Source organism: Pantherophis guttatus, chromosome 1, assembly GCF_059756535.1.
Source record: "Pantherophis guttatus breed Tessera chromosome 1, ASM5975653v1, whole genome shotgun sequence".
NCBI lineage: Eukaryota > Metazoa > Chordata > Lepidosauria > Squamata > Colubridae > Pantherophis > Pantherophis guttatus.
In genome coordinates, this window is record NC_142063.1 from 105,660,723 (window position 1) to 105,681,496 (window position 20,774).

The 20,774-nt window shown below is 36.4% G+C and overlaps 1 protein-coding gene across 4 annotated transcripts in view; it reads left to right on the forward strand.

Annotated features, from left to right (window-relative positions):
• Window positions 1-20,774, forward strand: part of MOB2 (MOB kinase activator 2) — a 120,256-nt gene that overhangs the window by 73,350 nt on the left and 26,132 nt on the right. The window contains exon 1 of one of the 4 annotated variants that reach the window (XM_034416858.3): window positions 5,425-9,698. The exons of 2 other annotated variants lie outside the window; for them this stretch is intronic. In XM_034416858.3, the coding sequence (XP_034272749.1) occupies window positions 9,589-9,698 (110 nt within the window). In that variant the 5' untranslated portion in view covers window positions 5,425-9,588. Of the gene's footprint in view, window positions 1-5,424; window positions 9,699-10,108; window positions 10,132-20,774 lie in introns of those variants that run through there. One more of the 4 variants, XM_087880306.1, reaches the window with a different exon arrangement.

Sequence of the window (20,774 nt, forward strand, 5' to 3'; positions counted from 1 at the left end):
CCTCTTTTTATCAGATTACAACTATGTTCTTGAATTTGAATTTGTAATTGTGAATAGGATGTGGAGAACATTTAAGTTCTCTTTGAGAAACCCCAAACACATTAGCTTTGCAGTTTAGAATTAATCTACCTTCTGACTTTATCATGCTGTGCCTGTGTTGCTGACTCAGTGTGGTTTTCCTATATATATATAACTTTTTCTGGCTTGGACAGTTATGTCTTTTTTATTTTCCACTGTTCATCTTTGAGTAAAGAAATTCCATTGATTGCAAACACCCTATAATAAAGTGGCATCAATTGGTTTTGAGGTGGAAAACAAAAAATAATGTTACTGATTATGAAGATTCAGATTCAGATAAACAGAGTTGGAAGGGACCTTGTAGGTCATCAAGTCCAATCCCCCGCCCAAGGAGGAGACCCTACACCCATGATGGCGAACCTATGGCACGCGTGCCACATTATGAACATTATTACTTGTGCTGACTATAATTATAGTGGAGCCTATACAGTGAGGCTGCTGTCACCTTACCAATGGGTGCCATTCCTTCCACCGCTGCCATCACCACCTGAAAGTCATGCACCAAAAAAATAATAATAATCACATTTGTTTTATGGAAATTTGTTTTTCTCCTTCACATAACAGATGTCCTGCCCCTGGGTCATTATATTATCTATAACAGTGATGGCTACCCTTTCCCGGACTGAGTGCCCAAAACGTGTGCGCCCGAACCCTCAAAATGCAATGAGTGCATGCGCCCCCACATGCGCCCCCCACATGAGCACCACCCCCGTGCATGTGTGTATCCCCATGTGCCCACTCCCCGTACATGCATATGTGGCCCCCACATGTGTCCCGCTCCCCCGTGCATGCACACATGGCCCCCTGCATGCACTCACCCCTGTGCATACGCGCATTCCCTCCACATGCTCTCCGCTCCCCACATACGCATACTCCCCCTGCATGCCCCCCATGCATGTGTGGCAGAAACCCAAAGACCAGCTGGCCGGTGGGAGGCACGCACACATGCACGGCAGAGCTGAACTGGGACAATGGCTAGCATGCCCACAGAAAGGGCACTGCGTGCCACCTCTGGCATGCGTGCCATAAGTTCGTCATCACGGATCTATAACAATTTTCATTGTAGATAGCTTTTTTTGTCACATCAGTATTGAATTCACAAGTTTATCAGATTTTTTTTAATTTGATACATTAGTTATGTTACTCATAATAAATCATAATTGAGTAGGTATTTGGATGTAATGCTAAATTTTGACGTATTAAATAAAGCCTTGAGGCTCATAAGCTTCCATTTTTCCTCTCTGTTCTTCCAATTTGGTTAATTACAACTCTGGTAATTGAAATAAGACACATTTATAGAATATGCTTTGAAAGTGAGTCATTTTTCCCATAGTTAAAACTAATCATACATAGTTAAGTTTCCATGACCTAGAATGCTACAATTCAAACAGTGAAAATGAATATTTTCAGACACCTCCTAGCCATACTGTTGGTGGTCAGGACAGAGTTCAAGCTCTAATCCTCCTGCAGCTTATTCTTATAACATTAAACTGTAGTTAACATCACAGCCAAACTAGTCTTTCTTAAAATTAGGTCTTAGGGGTGGGTGTGGGTGTGTTCTTGACGAATGTATCTTGTTTTTTTATGTACGTTGAGAGCATATGCACCAAAGACAAATTCCTTGTGTGTCCAATCACACTTGGCCAATAAAGAATTCTATTCTGTTCTATTCTATGATCTGCTGCTGCCTTCGCCTCCTCTGAGGCTAATTCTTCCATTTATATTTCTTCCATTGATTTAATAGAGATGCAATAGATGAAGTACAAATCACAATTTATGATGGATATACCATGTTTTCCAAACAATTTTATTAAATATTCAGGCTATTCAAACTACAAAAATCTAAAAAGAGGGGGAAGGAAAAAAAATAAGAAAAATAACTTCCTCCTTTCATCCCAACAAATGCATACAAATTATTTTCACCTATTAAGTTGCAACCTACACTCTCTTTACTGCATATCTCATCTCTTAACTAAACACAAAATCCTCATTATTCATTCCTTGTCAGCAAAAGTCCAGTAAGGGTTGTCAGATACAAGTAAATATCTACTTTAACTTTGATCAAATAAGCCAATTATATATTCTTTCCTATCCTTTTAACTATCTTAATTCTTAACCCATCAAATAAAATCCCATATTTTAAAATCTTGCCACTGTTTTTTTATCCTTCCCCAGAAGATCTTTCAAACCTTAGCAAATCTGTTTTGTAAATCTGATGAAGAAATTTGTCCTTTTTTGGGAGATCAATTTTCAGAAAGGCCTTCAAAACTTTCATAGATATCTTTTGTACATTCAGTAGGAAAAAAATCATCTCTCTCTCTCTCTCCCCCCCCCTCCCCCTCCCTTTTTTTTGGTGTAATAATTGTATTTCTCCTTTATTTACAACTTATATACATGGCACTGAAGCATACATCATACATTTCATTTGAAGCTAATAATAGATTCTTTTTTGGCATCCTTCCTTTCTACATTTATTGCCACATTCAAGTTAAATTCAAACTTATCCAATGCATCCTATTCTTCTTCCATTGAATCCTTAACTGTCCATTTATCAGTCATTTGCAAGAGTTTCAAAGACTATTTGTCAAAAAACCTCATAATTGTTACATGCTTTCCATCAAATAGCTCACTATTAGATTATTTCCTTCCATTCTTTTGTTATCCTATAGCTCCGCCTAGTGTCCAGCTCCAGTCCAACTCCACCTAGTGTCCAATTCTAGTATCCAACATTTAAAGTCCCATTATCTTATTTTGGCTAGCAAAAAAGTAAACAATGCCACTTTCTCATGAGAAGCAATCTTCTGAAAAGTTAGTTATAATTCCAAATCCATTTGAGCTCTTAATCCATTGTTAAATTGTTTAAAATCCATATTCTAAGTACCCTTTTGATTAATCCAGAAAGCAATATTTTTCAAAAGTTTTTAAAATTATATTTAAACATTCTTTCTCTAAGGTGAAGGCAACTCTTGTACAAGAGTTTATTTTCTCTATTGACCATAAAAAATAAAGTTTATGTAAATATAAATTAATTTCTCATTTTAGGCAAAATTGTGGGATTTTGTATGTGTGTCAGCATCACTTGCTCTAGAGAATGATATTCATCTATTAATTCAGCAGGAATTAATAAAAATCCCCAGAGTTATTTTTAAAAACAAACTTAGTATTCTCAGCATGCCTAGATATTTTAGGACATTTTTTTTGAGGGGGAGTGGCTGATAAATACAATGGAAAAATAATTAGAAAGAGGTTCTACTGTATACCAGAATGGAGGATTGAGCCCTGCAATTCTAAGCATTTCCCAATCTCCTTTTCCATAAAGCATTTTTAACTTCAGAATTTATTTGGAAAATCAATCAATCAGAATAGAGCTGGAAGGGACCTTGGAGGTCTTCTAGTCCAGCCCCCTGCTCAAGCAAGAGACCTTCCAGTGATGAACCACCCACAACTTCTGAAGGCAACCTGTTCCACTGGTTAATTGTTCTCACTGTTATGAAGTTTCTCCTTAATTCCAGGTTGTTTCTCTCCTTGATTAATTTCCATCCATTGTTTCTTGTCTTGCCTTCTGGTGCTTTGGAAAATAAGTTGACTCCTTTTTTGTGGCAGCTCTTCAAATATTGGAATACTGCTATCATGTCATCCCTGGTCCTTCCCTTCTCTAGACAAACCAATATCCAGTTCCTGTAACTGTATTTCGTATGTTTTAGTCTTCAAACCTTTAATCATCCTAAATACAATCTATAATTAAACTTGTGCTAAAAATTAGGTGTCATATACTCTAGATAGATCAAGATCCTAGTAAAAATTAAGACCCTGTGGGAAAAAAGTAAATATTCCATACCTCATAGTGCAAAACACTTTGCAGAATTGCTATAGAATGCTATTTTATGCATACATAGAACAAAGATTATAAACCAGCAATGATGATTCAAAATAATTTGTAGCTATGTTATACCTCAGAATGTTAGGGACGGGAAAATTAAGAAGTGATAAGTGGGTAGAATTTTGTGGGAAAATCCACATAACATGAGTAAAGTATCAAGCAAGTTAGCACTAAGGAATTAAGTAAAATTAGAAACCAAGAAATTAAAAGGATCTACAAAACTACTTTAGAAAATCTTCTTTTAGGAAATACAGTTTTAACACAGAAAGCAAATCATTAGGAGTTCATGCATACAAAAAAAAGTTATAAAAAGTGTTCTTGCTTCATCCTTCAAATAGCTTGGTACAGCATAGATACAACTCTCCCAGTAATTTCATGTAAAAGCCTGCAATTAATCTTTCCTTCTTTGAAAGCCCATGCTAGACATTTCAATGAAAATGTTTTTTCTGGTGGCTTTAAAATACATTCTAGTATATTTAGGTTATATTCTCAGATAGTATTAGCACAATTAGTATTGAAATAGAGTCATTCAAGTAAGTTGAGCAAGGACATGGTATATTAAGTAGGTTACAATTTGGTGTTTTAATATAGGTTGCAATTTAGGTTACATAGTCTTTCAGCTAGAGCTGAGCAAACTGCATTTCTTAATGTTATCTTGTACTTTTAACAGTAATATATTACACTTATTTCATTTGTTGCCGTTATAATAGAGAAAAGTCTTTCTTCTGAGGCCTCATGATATTAATATTCTTTGTATTTTTTAATGACTACTACTCTAGAAAGAGGCAAACAAACAGCTACTTAAGCAACAGTTGATCATAGTTATATTATAAATTCTCAAAAGTATTACACTTTTATTAATGCTTTCTAGTAAATAAAGCAATGCTTATGTTTTAAGAGTTTTAACAGAGCTTTTTGTTGCTTAGAACAACAATCAGTTGTCTTTTGATAATAAGTTATAAACTTATTGTAAAGCTTTCCTTTTTACGTGCATTACAAGATGTATCTACATAATTGTTAGGCAGAGGATTTCCTTATACTGAGGCAAAATGGCTGTGCTGTGTTTACAGTTTATCAGACTGAACATTAACAATGTATTTGAATGTTCATGCACACTTAATTGTTTCATTAGAGTGAATAAAGAAGTATGTAAGTCAAAAGGAATGCATAATAACAAATATGGGGTTTACTGCTGTGAGGCAAATTCAGGACTTATGGTTCAAACAGTATGTAAAAAAAGGATAATTACATTTCAGATAAACTGTTAACAGACAAGGATTGAACTTGGTTACTTCATTCATTCATTCATTCATTCATTCATTCATTCATTCATTTGATTTATACCCATATTTCTTTAAATAAATATTGCCATTGGAAGTCACATAATATGGAACCTACATTTTGGAAATGTTTTCTCATTCAAAGGGATTATTTTTTTTAAAAAAAAAATCTTCAATGATGGAAAGTTTATCTACAGAGTAGTTAAATTCTCAGTATTGTTTGTTTTAATGTCCATTTATGTTAGATATGAAGAGTGTTTTGCTGTTACTGGCTTAAATATAGTCAGCTTTAGCTATCCTTGAAAAGCATTTGGAAATTTCAATTGGTGCAGAGTGCGGAGGCACAGGCAGTCCATAGGATGATCCATGTTACATTACTGCTTGGTGAGCTATGCTGGCTGCCAGTCTGCTTCCGGCTGCAATTCATTGCATGGGTTCAAGTTACTTAAGGAACCGTCTCACCGACTGGGATTGGCCCATCTCACGTTCACTGGCAGAGGAGGCATGCTGTAGACCCTGGCAGTCAAGGAATTCTGACTGGTGGGGTCCAGGAGAAGTGCCTTCTTTGCCGTGGTTCCTGCCCTTGGGAACATCTTACCTTGTGAGGTGAGATTGGCTGTCTTACTTTCTGCAGGAGCCTGAAGACCTGACTTTGCCAGATAGTTTTGGGGACCTAATGGGGAAGTTTCACACTGGAAGTCATTGATGAATTAAGAGGCCATACCATCACCCTATGCGTTCCCTTCCTTCCCATTTTTAACTATAATTTTATCTTGATTGGGATTTCTATTGTTTTAGAGATATTTATTTGTTAGGCTTTTAATGCTCTAGGCCCGTGTTGGCGAAACTTTTTGGCACTGAGTGCTGAAACAGGAGCGTGGGTGGGCGGGGGAACACCAGAAACCAGAAGAGCAGCTAACTGGTGCACATGTGCGGGAGCACCAGAAACTGGAACAGCAGTTTTCCATTGCGCTGCTCAGTCAATTCATAGATGGGCTTTCGTCATCTGCCTGTCAGGGACTGAGCATGGTGTTTCTTTAAATCTTTTGGCCACGCCTCCTCTCCTCTCAGGATCCCCAGTTATTTCGCTCAGTCTTACTGTAGGGACTTGTTTTCTGTATGCTTTTGCAGTTACTGTAGAGATTAGTGAGAGTTTAGATTTTGTTATTTTTGTTGGTGTGTTTGGTATTTATTAGTTGGAGCCGAAGATCCATGTTGGAACAGCTTGCGGCTGTAGCTGTTCCTCGCTGCTAGCGGTGGGTGAGTGAGTCTGGGGCTCCAGACCACCACCCCCGCTTCTCTAAATCTTGCAGCGATCGGAGTCTGACCCGGCTGGGCAGCTCCTGACAGCTGCCGCTTGAGCCGCTTCTTTGGCCACCGGCAAGCGCGTTGGTCCCTGGGTGAGCCTGGATAACTGCAGCCGCCATTTTGGGCACCAGTTAGTGCAGGGCAGTTCTGGAGTCCCTGTCCGACCACCGATTCAAACTCCAAGTATTTCTTGCCTCACTGTCGGCGCTAGAAGACGTGTTAGCTTTTGGCCTCAATTGGAGTGACCATCATCAGCGGAACTTCGCCGGTCATTGCGAAGCAGCGGAGGAGCGCAGAAAGCCTGTCATCGGTTTCGCGCCTTTTTTAACAGCAGGTTTGAGGCACAAGCAGCATGAGGGGATTATTAATCTTGGCCGCCTAGTGAAAGCTGCAGAGGGAGCCAGAGAGCAGAGACATTTTGTATGGTGCAGCTATCTGGCTGAGGGACTTTTGCACTTAACTGTTGGTGTCGGAGGACATTTTGAACGTTGGTTTTGGCGCCAAAACTGTTCCTATCCCACAGTTTCCTTGCTGTTGGGTCTCTTGCCAGAGGATCTTTGTGATTCTGGATCAATTTACTATGGCTGACCAAGAATTTTTGTCAGACATTGACCAGCCTCAGACCCCTCCTAGGTCTAAAAAGATCACGAAATCCAAATCTAAGACCTCTGCAGCTTCAAGTAGACAGGAGCCAGAAGTTGTCACGCCCAAACCTCCCCCTTCTGGCACAATGGACAAGGATGCCTTAAGAAGGCATAATGCCCTAGAAAGGCAATGTGAGAGGGCTCAAAAGAAGGCTCAAGCTTCTGTAGCCCAAGTTTCTCCTCATTCAGGGGAAGAGGGAGATTTAACTCAATTAGATCTTGCCAGAGCTCATTCTAGCTCGGATGTGCCTAAACAAGGGGGCTTGGATGTAGGTCAGAATGCCATCAGGGGAGTGCAAGCTTCACAGTCCAGAGGTAGACTTTCACTTGAATCTACCTTTACCCCTACGGCTGCTGGGCTCCGTGTGGGAGAGGGGCACGATCTGGTCCAGCCATTTAATTTTCAGACACTTCTTACCAATGCTTTGGCCCAAGCTTTGGCTTCGGGTTTTACTTAGCAGGTGCAGTTGCCTTCCACTTCGGACTTGGACTGCGCCAGCAGCGGGAAAGCAAGCAAGCATGGAAAGCTGCATTTGTGCAAGCAGTGCATGTGCATACAAAACCACCACCACCACACCCGCTGCTGCCAGTCTGCAGAGCCAGAAAGATTGGGGACCACTGGTATACTGGTATGTAATTTTATTAGACAAATTACAGTTTTATCGCCTACGGTTTATTTTAACGTACATTACAGAAAACATCTGCATTCCAATGGAAGGTGAGGTATACCTGGAAAAAATCTATTTAACCTCTTTCATAAACTGATTCTATAAAACAGGAGTGTCAAACTCAAGGCTGTGGGCTGGATTTGGCCCGCAGAGTGCTTAGACCTGGCCCACGGGGCCACCCTGAAAACGGGGACCAGCCCGCGGTGCCTCTGCCAGCAAAAATGAGCTCCCAATCTCCGTTTCTGGCTGCAACGGCCTCCTGCAACCCTCTGCCAGGGAAAACGGCCTGCTATAAACTATTTCAACCTCCCCTCCAAAGAATTGGACATAATTTTATTCATTTATTTTTATTTTATTTATCAAATTTATATAGCAGCCCATCTTGTAAATATGACTCTGGGCAGCTAAACACATCTTAAAATAACCATAAAAAATAAGCAACATGCATATTACAAGATCAGATCATTACTATTGACTACCTTTATACTGTAACTAGCTAATTTTCTATTGTTTTATTGACTTTTCACTATTTACAACTTTTCTCCTCCTTTTGCCTGTTTCATAACCATAAGGATATGAATGAGCCTAGCTAGTGTTGGTTTGCTAATCTTATGTTTGAATTGAGAGACCTGTTGAACAGATAAAAGTCTCACTAAATGTGACATTTAATTCATTGGTGATGAATTAAAACTGTAATGGAGCATACTTATTTATAAAATACCTTCCAGTGTTAAATTAGCCGTTCACTGCTATTGCAAAAGCAGCTCTTTGCATTTGAGGACAGAGATGTGATGCTTGATCTGCATCTTCTTTACTGCAGTACCTCAAGTATTTATAATCTATCACTGTTGATAGGCATTAGTGATTTAAGAAACAGTGAATAGCACGCTTGTTATCTTACATCAGTCAAATCTTAACTGAACTATTCTAGTGCCAGAACACTTGGCATGTAACATTTAGGCTAATATAGTTTCATGCTAAGCAGTGTGTGTGTGTGTGTGTGTGTGTGTGTGTGTGTGTGTGTGTGTGTGTGTGTGTGTGTGTAACGGGTGAAGAAAGGATTGGTGAATACATTAGATACTAAGTTAAAAATCAGATTGAGCTTCTTAGTTATGAAAGACAAATTGGTAAAGGCGAATTGATGTTTTGGAAAAGTAAAGATTTAGACAGAAAACCGCTTATCATGAAATGTTTCACTTGTTTGTTCAGCTCTGTTTTTTAATATGCTACAAATTAAAGCAGTCCCCTCCTCTCCTCTATCCATGCACCATCCCTAATAAAACTGCAGTACAAACTGGACGCTTGAAAGAAGCTTGCTTATTCCCCACACTACTTCTCTTGTCTTGTTCTACAGCCGGCGCCAGCCTGAAAAAACCGATTCAGATGCTTCCTTATTGGCATTAACTTCCCAGGCTTGGCTTTTACTGAAGAATTTGTAAAAAGGAGCAGCTGTTTGCCTTTTCTAGCTGAGGGTGTGTGTGTGTGGTGTGTGTTTTTCCTGTTTCCATTGCTGCTTTCTTATTGGCTGAAGCAAGGAAGGAGGAAGGGTTAGAGAGAAGTAAGCTATGAACTCTGTGAATGTAGTTGGACTAGTTTTTTGAGGAGGATAGGAAAGAGAGGGTGAGCTATCGAGATCGGGTGCTAGCAGCTTCCAGTTCTCTTTCTCTCTCTTTCTCTCTCTCATCATCACACCACCCCTTTCCCCACTTCTCTTTCTGCCTCTCTTGAACATGGTTGGGGATCATTGTAACCACAGCAGCGAAAGACCTGTACTTTCTCAAACTCCCAAAACTGGAATAAGTTGCAAAATGGTTCTACAAGCAGTAGGAAAAGTATTAAGGTAAACACTGTTTGTACTTCTTTCCTTGTCTTATTCTGCAGTATGTGTGGTACTAATTCGTGGGATAATCTGCCCCTTTTTGATACTTAATGATAAAACCACCATTGATTGAATCAGACTAAGGGGGGAAGCAGATTAAAAGGGCAGGATACTTCGAAGAAATAAATTGCAAGAAAGTTTTTTTTTAAAGATTAATTTAATTAATGCTTCACATTTAGGAGAAATAGCTATAAATTTAGTAAAGATGACATTAGTTTAAACGGCTTGAATTTGTCCCAAATATTTTCTGTTATTTAGCATTCAGAATCAAAAGTGGAGCTTACCTTTCGAGCATGCTGATGTTTAAATACTCCATTTACAGATGCCACTAACATGAAATGAGAGAAATAAATTGACATGTTCATATCACAGTTAATTCTTTCTAAATGCTAAAGTAAGTTCTGTTGCATGCAGTGTCTTATTTTTGAAAATTGACTTTAAAACTTTCCTAAAGACTTTTATTTATAATGTTTTTATTTATAAATGCATATAGTAAAGCCAAAAACAGATTTTTGGAACAGAACTTCTATACCTAAAAAAGTAAAAGAGATGAAATGATAAAACATGCTGAAAGTACGTATTGATTCATAGAAAAGTGTAACATAACATTGAGCTGTGAGAGAAGGACAGCTTTCTGATGGGAGAGTGTACTTGCCCATTGTGACTACAGAAATTCTTTTGTAGACATAGAATAGAGTAGAATAGAATTTTTTATTGGTCAAGTGTGATTGGACACACAAGGAATTTGTCTTGGTGCATATGCTCTCAGTGTACATAAAAGAAAAGATAAAATGGAAATTACTTTTCCGCAGGAATAAATCTTAGTTAAATAAAATGCTAATGTACTTTTAAACGTTGAGTGGTAGTTTTTTATTGTGAGAAATCTTGTTTTGGTCGGGTTTTTATGTCAATCGGTGTGAATTGTTAGAATATCATCTCTGTGTGTATCTATGTGTTTCTGTGTGTTGGGGAGAGGGTATGGGATTGCCACGTGATGCTATGAAAATGACTCTTATATTTAGGCTTTTTGGGGTAACTGGATAATTTCTTCAGACCTAAATTTCTGAAGCTGCAGGCAGCTTCTAATTTGCTTTATTACTATTCTGAGATTCAGTGCACAACACTAATGTCTGTAAAGATACAGCACTCCTCTTCCTCATCCTCCACTTTCTATTTCAACCAGTGGTGGGTTGCCCCCGGTTCAGACCGGTTCTATAGAACCGGTAGTAAAACCAGCGGGAAGCTCCGCCCACCGAGCCCGATGTCATCAGGGAGCTTCTGCGCATGCGCAGAAATGAGCCCGTGCGCGGCCCCATTGCGAACCGGTAGTAAAGATAAGTAGAACCCACCCCTGATTTCAACCTGTAGTCTTCTTTGATTGATACCTGAGGAGCTTATATGGCAAAACTATAACTCTAACTTTGTAAATTTGGCTAAAATGTATACACAAGTTGCTGTGAAACAGTGCTAATAAATGTGGCTTAGAAAATCAAGCATATATTCATAATGATATCATTTCTGTGTTTTAGAAGTTAACGTTTTTTTAAATGCTGATTCTTTCCTGCCCTGTTTATGGTATTTATCCATGGAAAGGACACGAATTTATTTTTAATCCATGTCAGTAAATTGAAATTAACATATTTTCCTATAAATCATAAGTTTTAAATTTTCATCAGCTGCATTACTTTCTGTATGAAAGTGACCGACCCTGACTTGTACGCATAGTAGCTATGACGTGGCAAATGGAAAAAATAGCAAACTTGCCAGTTATAAAAAGCACCATAAATTGTGAATATAATACTAATGACTTGGTACAGAATATGATCATCTTACAGGGAGTTAAATGCAATGACTCTGTTCTGAGGTGGAGTTGTGGTTTGCCTGATAGTGTGGGCTGTCATTTTTTTGTTGAATCAAACTAATTAAGAAAGAAGGAAAAGATGATAGCATCATACAGTCATTGTATCCTTCTTAATTACCAGACACCTAAAGTTTGCATGTGTGTTACAGGTTCATTAAGAGAACCTTGGCCTAGAAAATACGTATTCCAGTACATTATAAAAAGAGATATGTTTGACTCTTCCTTTTCTCTTTCCCCTTCAATATTTAGGAATTTGGTATTCTGAGATGCATTAAAAAATTGGCATAATTCAAAATGAGGCAAAATCATATCAAAACAAGAAGAAATGAATCAATAGCAAAAAGCTTCCAGCTCTTGTGTTTGCTAAGATGTATTTAAAAACATGAGGGTGTCTTGTGAAATCTTGGAAGTGAGAGGGAAAACGGTAATTCAGCAGCAGGTTTTCAACCCCTTGTGGACAGTCTTCTCTTCTCTGTGATCAAGAACAGAATAAAATCCGGGAATCTTGAAAATGTGCTTATGGGATTTAATTTATATAAGTAACTGAATTCAATTTTTTTTATCACTGAATTTGAGTACTCTTGATATAGAATTTGTGTATTTGTTTCTGTAGCCTTAAGCAATGCATATGATTGAATCAAAGAAAAAACGTGAAGAATTTCTTTAGTTCATTTGGCTTTTCAAACAAGCAATGGAACAAATTCCAAACTGCAATTTCAAATGTGCTCAGATACTCAAGTAAGATATCAGAAAGAGACAATTCTTTGCAGATTTTTTTGCAGTACCAAATTCTGCTTGGAATAATGAATTAGCAGGATTGATGGTACAAATGTTTAAGAGTTCTCTTAGAGCAAATAGATAGTAGTCAAAGTATTAGAAAAGGGGCACAAGGAAAAAATTAATATATACGGGCCCCAAAGAATAAATGCATAAATAGAATTAGTTAATATTTTATAATCTGATTCCATCCGGATGTGTCATAGACGATTCACAAAATTCTCAGACAACATGTCTATCACCTGGAGGGAAATAGTTTTGAATATGAGTGTCAATGATGGTGGATAGTCTCTGCCAGTAACATTCAAAATATTTTTTTCAGTAACATTTTTAAAATGTACGTAGAACTGTTGATTTGATAATTTTTATATTGCTTCTTTTGGGGCTCCATTAAATTGTCATCACAGAATAGACCTCTGAGTCTGAAAATAGGCCAGCTTAAAATCAGTCGAACAGCCACACATTAATTATATAAAAGTTGGGATGAGTTGCCTTTGTTAAAGTATTTGCTAAGAGAATTAGGGAGGAGAGATGAAGAGGGTTCAGAGTTATCTTTTTTTATTCAATTAAAAACATGTGTCCATCCCAGTATTGTTTATATTTATCCACTATTACTAGGACATTATTTTTTCACCTAGATCGATTCAGAATAAAAAGTAGGAAATTGAGATGGATGTCAACAGCTCAGGGGAGGAAGCCAACCCATTTATATCTGCAGTGGTTAACTAAAATAAGTCATTTTTTGAACTTGTAGTTTTGTACCACCTTTTATTGAATGTTAAGTAGCTGTAAATAAAAGACAGTATAGTACTGAAAGAGGTTATTTCTCTGATACTGTGGCTGCCCATTACATTATTCAGTGGCAGAGTCTGATGGGATTTTATGAAATATTAAATTGTCTAAGTCTGCTGCATTGATTAAGTAATTAGTACATTAGAGTACAGCCGATGAAATATCCTTGAAATAAATTACAAGCAAGTTGTTATTCCATATTTATTTAGTTACACGTCTAGCTTTGTTCTTGATATAACATTTTTAATAAATACAATTTCTGCCTTCTAGAACTTTTCCCCGCAATAGATAATTAGAAATAATATAACAGCATTAGCAATCCTACTAGGTAGATATGTACAGGCCACAATCAATTTTATAGTAATTTGACGTAGCAATTTAATTTAATTGAAAAGTAAAAGAGAAAATATTTGAAATAAAACATTCTAGTAATTTACTTATTACATACTTATCTAGTTTAAAACAAGTTTATAACAAATCTTTAAGAAATACATTAAATTTTATCTCTAATGGAACATCTAATTCCTCATTTAGATAGTAAGAAGCTTAAATAAAAAGCTCTCTTTCCCAGTTTGATCTACTGATTAACCCTGCTAGAAAACTAATAATATAGAAACTTGTTTAAACAGTATTTTTTAAAAAGAGCAGGAGACCAGTGGGCAAAATGTAATTTGGGAGTTGTCTGAACTATTTTTATCGTGTTCTGTTCTTTTCTCAAATTTTCCATTTGCCTAAAATAGTTCAGCAACCCAAACATTTGACAGAGCAAATTATTGTCTGCAGCTGGAGTTCTGCATCTTTTAATCTTTCCAAGTTGAAATTCGATTGCCTCTTACTAGAAATACATCAAGTAGTACATACCTCATTGGTAGAAAATTGGCAGGAAGGAAAAAATTATTTAAACTGATGAAAAAAGTTTAAGCAAAGTTTATGTTAATAGTTGTGCATGATGGATAGATGTATATTTTATGATTAAATTAAAGATTTTGCTTCAGTAAGCTCAACTGTAAACTTATTAAATAATGCCACAAAAGTGTATTTGTTTTTGTTTACATCATGGCTTGCTTGTGATTCCTCTTATTTCTTTTTAGAAAGAAACAAAATTTGTAGACTACTGGAATGGAAGGCATGATAAAGTACTGATTCTGTCCACTTGAGACTCCATCAAAGCTTAATGAATAGAATAATGCCAAAAAAAGATTGTGTGGTTATGATTGCTGAAAGATTGCCCACCTCTTCTCTAACCTTACAATTTCAGTGCCTCAGAAAGCCACTTAAAGCTTTTGCTAATATGTTCAAGTCTTAGTGTTTTAATTGTTTTATAAAAGATATATAAGTAATAAAGTATTGCTTAACGCATTGTAAGCCGCCCTGAGTCTCCGGAGAAGGGCGGCATATAAATCAAGATTAAAAGAAAAAAAACACAGATAAAATATTCATGTATTCTTACACCGTGTATATATAATACTAATACAAATGAAATAATAAACTTTTTAAACTGAACTGTTTGGAGTTGTGACCTTTGGTTGCCCTGATGTGTGTCAAAAAATACTGGCCCAGTGTGGTTATTTTACAGAGCAGCAGCCTAGAGATTTCATTCTAAAATGCCATATTTGTTGTAGCTAAATGATTTGGATATAAATTTGTAGAGGTATTGTTTGATGCTTTGAAAATTCTTTGCAGAATATGCATATAGAAATACAGCATTCTCCAGAATATTGGAATCTATATCCAATCATATTAATTTGAAGTAATACATGGACTTTGTTCAGATTCAGAAATTAGTTTCTATTTAATTTTTGAAAAGTGAGGCACAAAAGATAGAACTGCCATCGAAAATAGTAATTTTCATAGAAGTTTCTAATTTAACAAAAATATTTTGTGAAAATTCTTCATAACTATTACTCTTTTAAAACTAATTACATTTTAAAAGATTATCAGGAGTTATTAATTGGAGAAGTACTTTGATACTGGCAAAACAATTTTTCTTATACCATTTTCCAGTGAGTCTCTCTACATCAACTTCGTGGGGAAACCTAAGACTAACAGTCTAGCAAAATAATAGGTTGTGATTTAAAATGTAAATTTTCTTTGTAATTATAGGAACGACTTGCCTCTAATGCAAGTTTTGAAATGATGGGATGGTCTTTTAGTTTTCCCAATTGCATTTACCAGTCTCATTGGTCCAGATCTTGTCTAGTTTGGGGCCCGAAGAGAGGGTTTTTCCGAATCTTTAGAAGACAATTCACCTGGAGATTAGCGTGGTCTTGATTCTGTCAACCTTTCACAAAGCTTGAAAGGCATTGTTCTATCTCTGGGCATGACGATCTGGGAGGTATCTGAACCCGGCTCTTACTGATTTCTGTTGTGGCTTATGTTTATACTGTTGTCTTTTTATTGTTTTATGTTTTTAATTATTTTTAGGTACCCAGTTTCATGAATTTGAGATGGGTGGTCATACGTGCGTGCACACACACACACACACACACACACACACAAACTGATTGTTGTGAATGCAGTATATATGCCACACTCGAGGCTCAGACTCACAACCCACATCCCCAGAGAGAGAGAGGAAAAAAGTCAGGACCAGCATATTCCCCGTAGCCTTTGATGAACTTTGGAAATTTGAAGAAGCTGAAGAAGACCAGGAAACTGAAACAGAATAAGCCAGGGATTTGCTTTAGATTTTTTTTTTTTATTTCTGATTTTGATATAGTAACTTTACTTTAATTTTAATTCTCTGTACATCATTAATTTCATCATTCACCATTTAGGTTATGTTCATGAAAATAATGTTTTCTTTAAAATCTTTTTTTTAATTCAATAATTTGAACTTTTCCCTATCTCTTGTTTCTGGAGTCTTAGAACTTAACCTGAATAAAAATGAGGGCTGTTTACATGGCCATGGAATAACAAAACTGAATTTTGTAAGTTTTGAAAACAGATGCTGAAAGAGAATGAAAGTGAATAATAAATTTAAGGTTTTGCAATTTTATCAGCAGATGGCATTTCCCTGGCTCCCCTTACTAGGGCTTAAAAAAATAAGCAGAGTCAGACACTTGGATAGGAGCTCTTCGAGGAATATTTTAGCTACAGGGTAGAACAGTATGTTGATAAAATGTCACAGAAGAAAATGATATCAACCTTCTTCTGTATTGCTGCCAAGAAAATTACAACATGGAGCTTGACTTGAAGGAAATTTTATCTTTACTTTTAAATTATCAAAATACTTGGAATAAAACTCCCATATTTCTAAGAATTGTGCATGCTTGCAAGTCCTTAGGGCGAACCAACTTTTTAAATATTTTATGTTATGTCCAGAAAGATAATATATATTGATAAAGTGAAACATTATACTGTGTAATAGAATTGATTGAATCTTAAGGAAATAGTATTGCTTTGTCAGTCGTCCTATCAGAAAATTCAAGATTCCTTCTGCTTTGAATGCCAGTCCTATCAAGCCTATGGCCACCTTCATGTTCAGGTGTTGTTTGATAATAGGCTGCTCATCTTATCCAGCAATGGATTAAATATTGACAGATGGTTAACTAGAATATCCATATGCTTCCAGCAGCTTTTTCATATATTGGCTTCAGTATACAAATGCCAAAAGGCCAACTTGGAAGAATCCTGTTGCTATAGTCACAAAGTGAATGAGACCAGATGTGGTGGGGAGATATGGAAAATGTCTGAATTTCCTCTGCTCTCATAAAACAAACCAATTTGCTTCAGTTTGGAGCTCTTTCCATCCCTATTTGGCTTTTCTGGCAAGACCAGGCAAGTTTGAGCTAAAGACAGGCCTATTACCTGTTCTTTCGCTCCAGGGAATTTAAAACAACAATAAAATGGCTGATCTCAGCTGACATGTTGTGCCGTGTTGAAAATATTTCCCTGCAGAAGACTGTGGAACAGAAAACATACATTCTGAGAAACTCAGCTGTCTTGGATGGAACAGTGGATAGCAATAGGTGAAAATGGTCATTTTTGGTCATCATTACTGTAGCATCCTCATGGAATTGGGTCTGTAGATTTTTGTTGCAATTATGAACAAAAAGATAACCTTTCCTACATCCTGTTTTAATATTATTCTCACTCTTTCCAGTTGCTAAGTTTTACTGTTTGCAGTTGACCAATGCGTGTACTTTTGTTACACCACAGCTAAAGTAAATGACTTTAAAATCACTATCTTGGATTAGTCTGAAAAATGGCATTTTTAAAAATATATACCTGTTCAGTTATTTAAAATATTATTATCTATTACATAACTTATGACAGCCAATATGTTTTTATTTGTTTAAGGCTGACAAATCTTTAGATTTAACACATCTTATATCATTTCTCTCAACTCATTTTTAAAGCTAATAAAATTTGCTGCCTGATTGAATCATGGTGTATTTAATATAGCTTCGATAAGCAAATGTGCAAACCAAACTTTGCCTTTTTTCAGCTGAATTATGCATAAAAATAAATGCAAAATGGGCAGCAATTTATTGCCATTTGATAATAGTTGTAGCTACTACTTTAAGTGAAAAGGAATGTAGGCAAGTTAAAAGATGAGTAAGTTTGTCAATACCTAGATGGTACAACCATCTTTTCCCACTTTTTCAGAAGCAGAATAGTTTTCTTTTTCATTGTCTTTTTCCGAAATATGCTGTATAGTATGTCCCTTTAAACATTTGCTTGATACCATAAATTCTCGTAAACAGGTCATTGCCTCTTGTCCACAGCTGATACAACCCTCTGACTGGCAACATATGTGTGAGTTTAAAAAATAGAATGTGTTTCAGTGCAGAATAAAGGGATATCCTTACAGTGCTATTGTCTTTCAATAGGGACCAACTGTAGCCCTTCATAATGGGAAACCTGTAACATAAATATTGGCATCTGCTTCTATCTTCATTAATATGTACCTATTGACCAGCATATGGGCAGCATGCTTAATGAGAAATGGCAATGGGATATAAATCTCTTGAGGTAGTATAAATTAGTTATTTTGCATTGAAATAAAAAAATGAATTATTTCCAATAGTTCCTAATAGTTAATAGTTGCTAATAGTTCCACAGTAGTATATTTTGTGTTCATGTCTTTCCCATCTTGTTTCCAGAATATTTGAAAGATAACATGTCCTGTTAATGAAGGCTTTGCCTTCATTTTGCATCTTCTAACATCAGACCCATGTGTAACAAGTTACATTATTATTGTTGGCAGCACAATCAGCAAGATATTTAGACTGGATTAGGCATTTTTATTCACTTATCACTCCTTGTCAAGCACCTGAAATAAACAGATACTGTTGTTTAATAATATTAAGCTATTGTCACAGGATGTAAACTGTAACCCTGCCTTTTGCAATTGACATGGTGGTGTTTTTGTCAGTGCTGATAAGATGTTCAAGAGATGCTTCAGATGTTTTAGGATTGTACCCAAGGTGCCTATCAGTATTGATACTGTCTTTGCTTTCTTTTGTCACAGTTGTTCTGCTTGTATTTGCCGTTTTTTATATTTTGTGATTTTGTCCAGTTCTTTCTCTTCTCCAAGTTCTGTCAAGCCCACTATCCAGATTGTTTTGGCTTTCTTATTCTTATTGTTAAATCAGGAGTATTAAGTGGAAGATGCTTGTCTGTTTGAATTCTATAGCTCCAGAACACTTTAGCTTCTTCATATTCTATTGCTTTCTCTATTTTGTAGTCCCACCAGTTCACATTTACAGGCAGACGGTACTGTTGCTAAGCAAGACATTTGTTAAGTGACTTTTGCTCCATTTTACGACCTTTCTTGCCACAGTTGTTAAGCAAATCACTGCAAGTGAATTACTTGTTAAGTTAGTGAAATGGTAGTTAATTAAATCTGGCTTCTCCATTGATTTTGCTTATCAGAAGGTCCCAAAAGATAATCACATGATCCTGGATGCTGCAACTATCATAAATATGGATCAGTTGCCAAGCATCTGAATTTTCATCACATGACCATGGGGATTCTGCACCGGTCATAAGTATGAAAAACAGTCTTAAGGCACTTTTTTAATGCCATTGTAACTTTGAATGGTCACTAAATGAACTGTTGTAAATTGAGGATTACCTATATTTACACACCGTATGTGCTACTCTTGTCTGTGTTAACTGTGGCTCAGTTAAGTGCAATTCAGTATGAGAAAGGATGGAAGGCATGTTAAAATATGCAAGCCTTTTGCAATGCTAAATATATTTTCCTGAATTGCAATCAGTGTTTGAAAGTTTGGCGTTCTTGTAGTTTACTTTTATTTTTTATGTTAGTGGGAATGCTTAAAATATTAGAAGAGGACTAATTTAATGCCATTGTTGTTGGTCAGTGTAATTAGCAAGATGAGAAAAATAATATGGACTAGACGTTTTAGATAAAAATCACATTAGGATGCATGTAAAAAACAGCTTGCCTGAAAACAGAAAGAACTGGAAATAACTCATTAGATCCTTTACCCATGATATACTAGTTTTCTACTTACAGAGACTGCTGATGTGGAAGAACACTCCAAAATTGTATCTGTAACTTGCATTTTGAAGTATGCCACACTAGAGCTACATAAATTTAATTAAAATGATTAGATTTAAGCATAGTGGCTGGGAAAAAAATCTTTATTTGACTAATTTAATTTAAAACATCTGTATCCTGTATTTTTACTGTGCTATTCCCCCTTTGTTTTCACAGGAAGGTTGTGTTGACCATTGTGTGTTCCCTTATACTCCCACTTACTTGTTAGCATTTGCTTGCAATGTTCCCTGGCAGTGGCATTGGCCTCTACATCCTGAAATTGTCCCCCACCCCCAAATCTTGACTCTTTGTGACTTTTATTGAAAAGTGACTCAGGAGTCTTTAATTCAATATACTTTGTTCCAGAAATATGTTTGGAATCATTCTTAGACTTACCATTAGTTCAATGTCATGCCTGGTGCAGAAGACCTTTTTTTCATACTGAGAAGGCTAGATTATGAAGTAACATAGTGGCACTTGGCCTCTTTCACAAGCTTGCCAGGTTTCCCATCCGATCAGGCACCAATGTAGCTATTGCCTTTTAAGGCAAAGTATTGCTGTGAGAATATGAAAGAAAACCTTTTCCCTGGCATGGAAAGAACACTCTTCCTTCCTTCTCTTCCTAAATAAACTACCAGTGAGTTTAAAAAAAAAGTGTTTTGCTTTTCTTTGTATTACCTTCTTTTGTGAGGGCGATTTCACTGAGCCCACAATTAGCTCATGTCTAGAAAAGATAAGTTGGAAAATGATTTCCGACTTTATGCAGCTCGACAAAGGAATTTGCCTTTTTTTTTCCTTTTGTGAACCTTAAGGGACATTTACTGGCTGTACCATATTGAAAATATTTTAGGTATTTTTCCTAAAGAGAAAATCCTGAATGGCACGCTCATCTCTATCACTAGGAAACTTTGGTATAAAGCTCGCCTACCGAAAAAACAATGCAGTTTTGCTTCTGGTAGCAATAGTACTGGCATTTTCTTCTGCCAAAATACCCAATAGAAAAACTTAGCAAATACATGCTTGCACATGCAGTGGAATGTTTCTGGAATTTTTAGAAAACCAGTTTTGTTTTTTAACAGCAAGACATAGATAACCA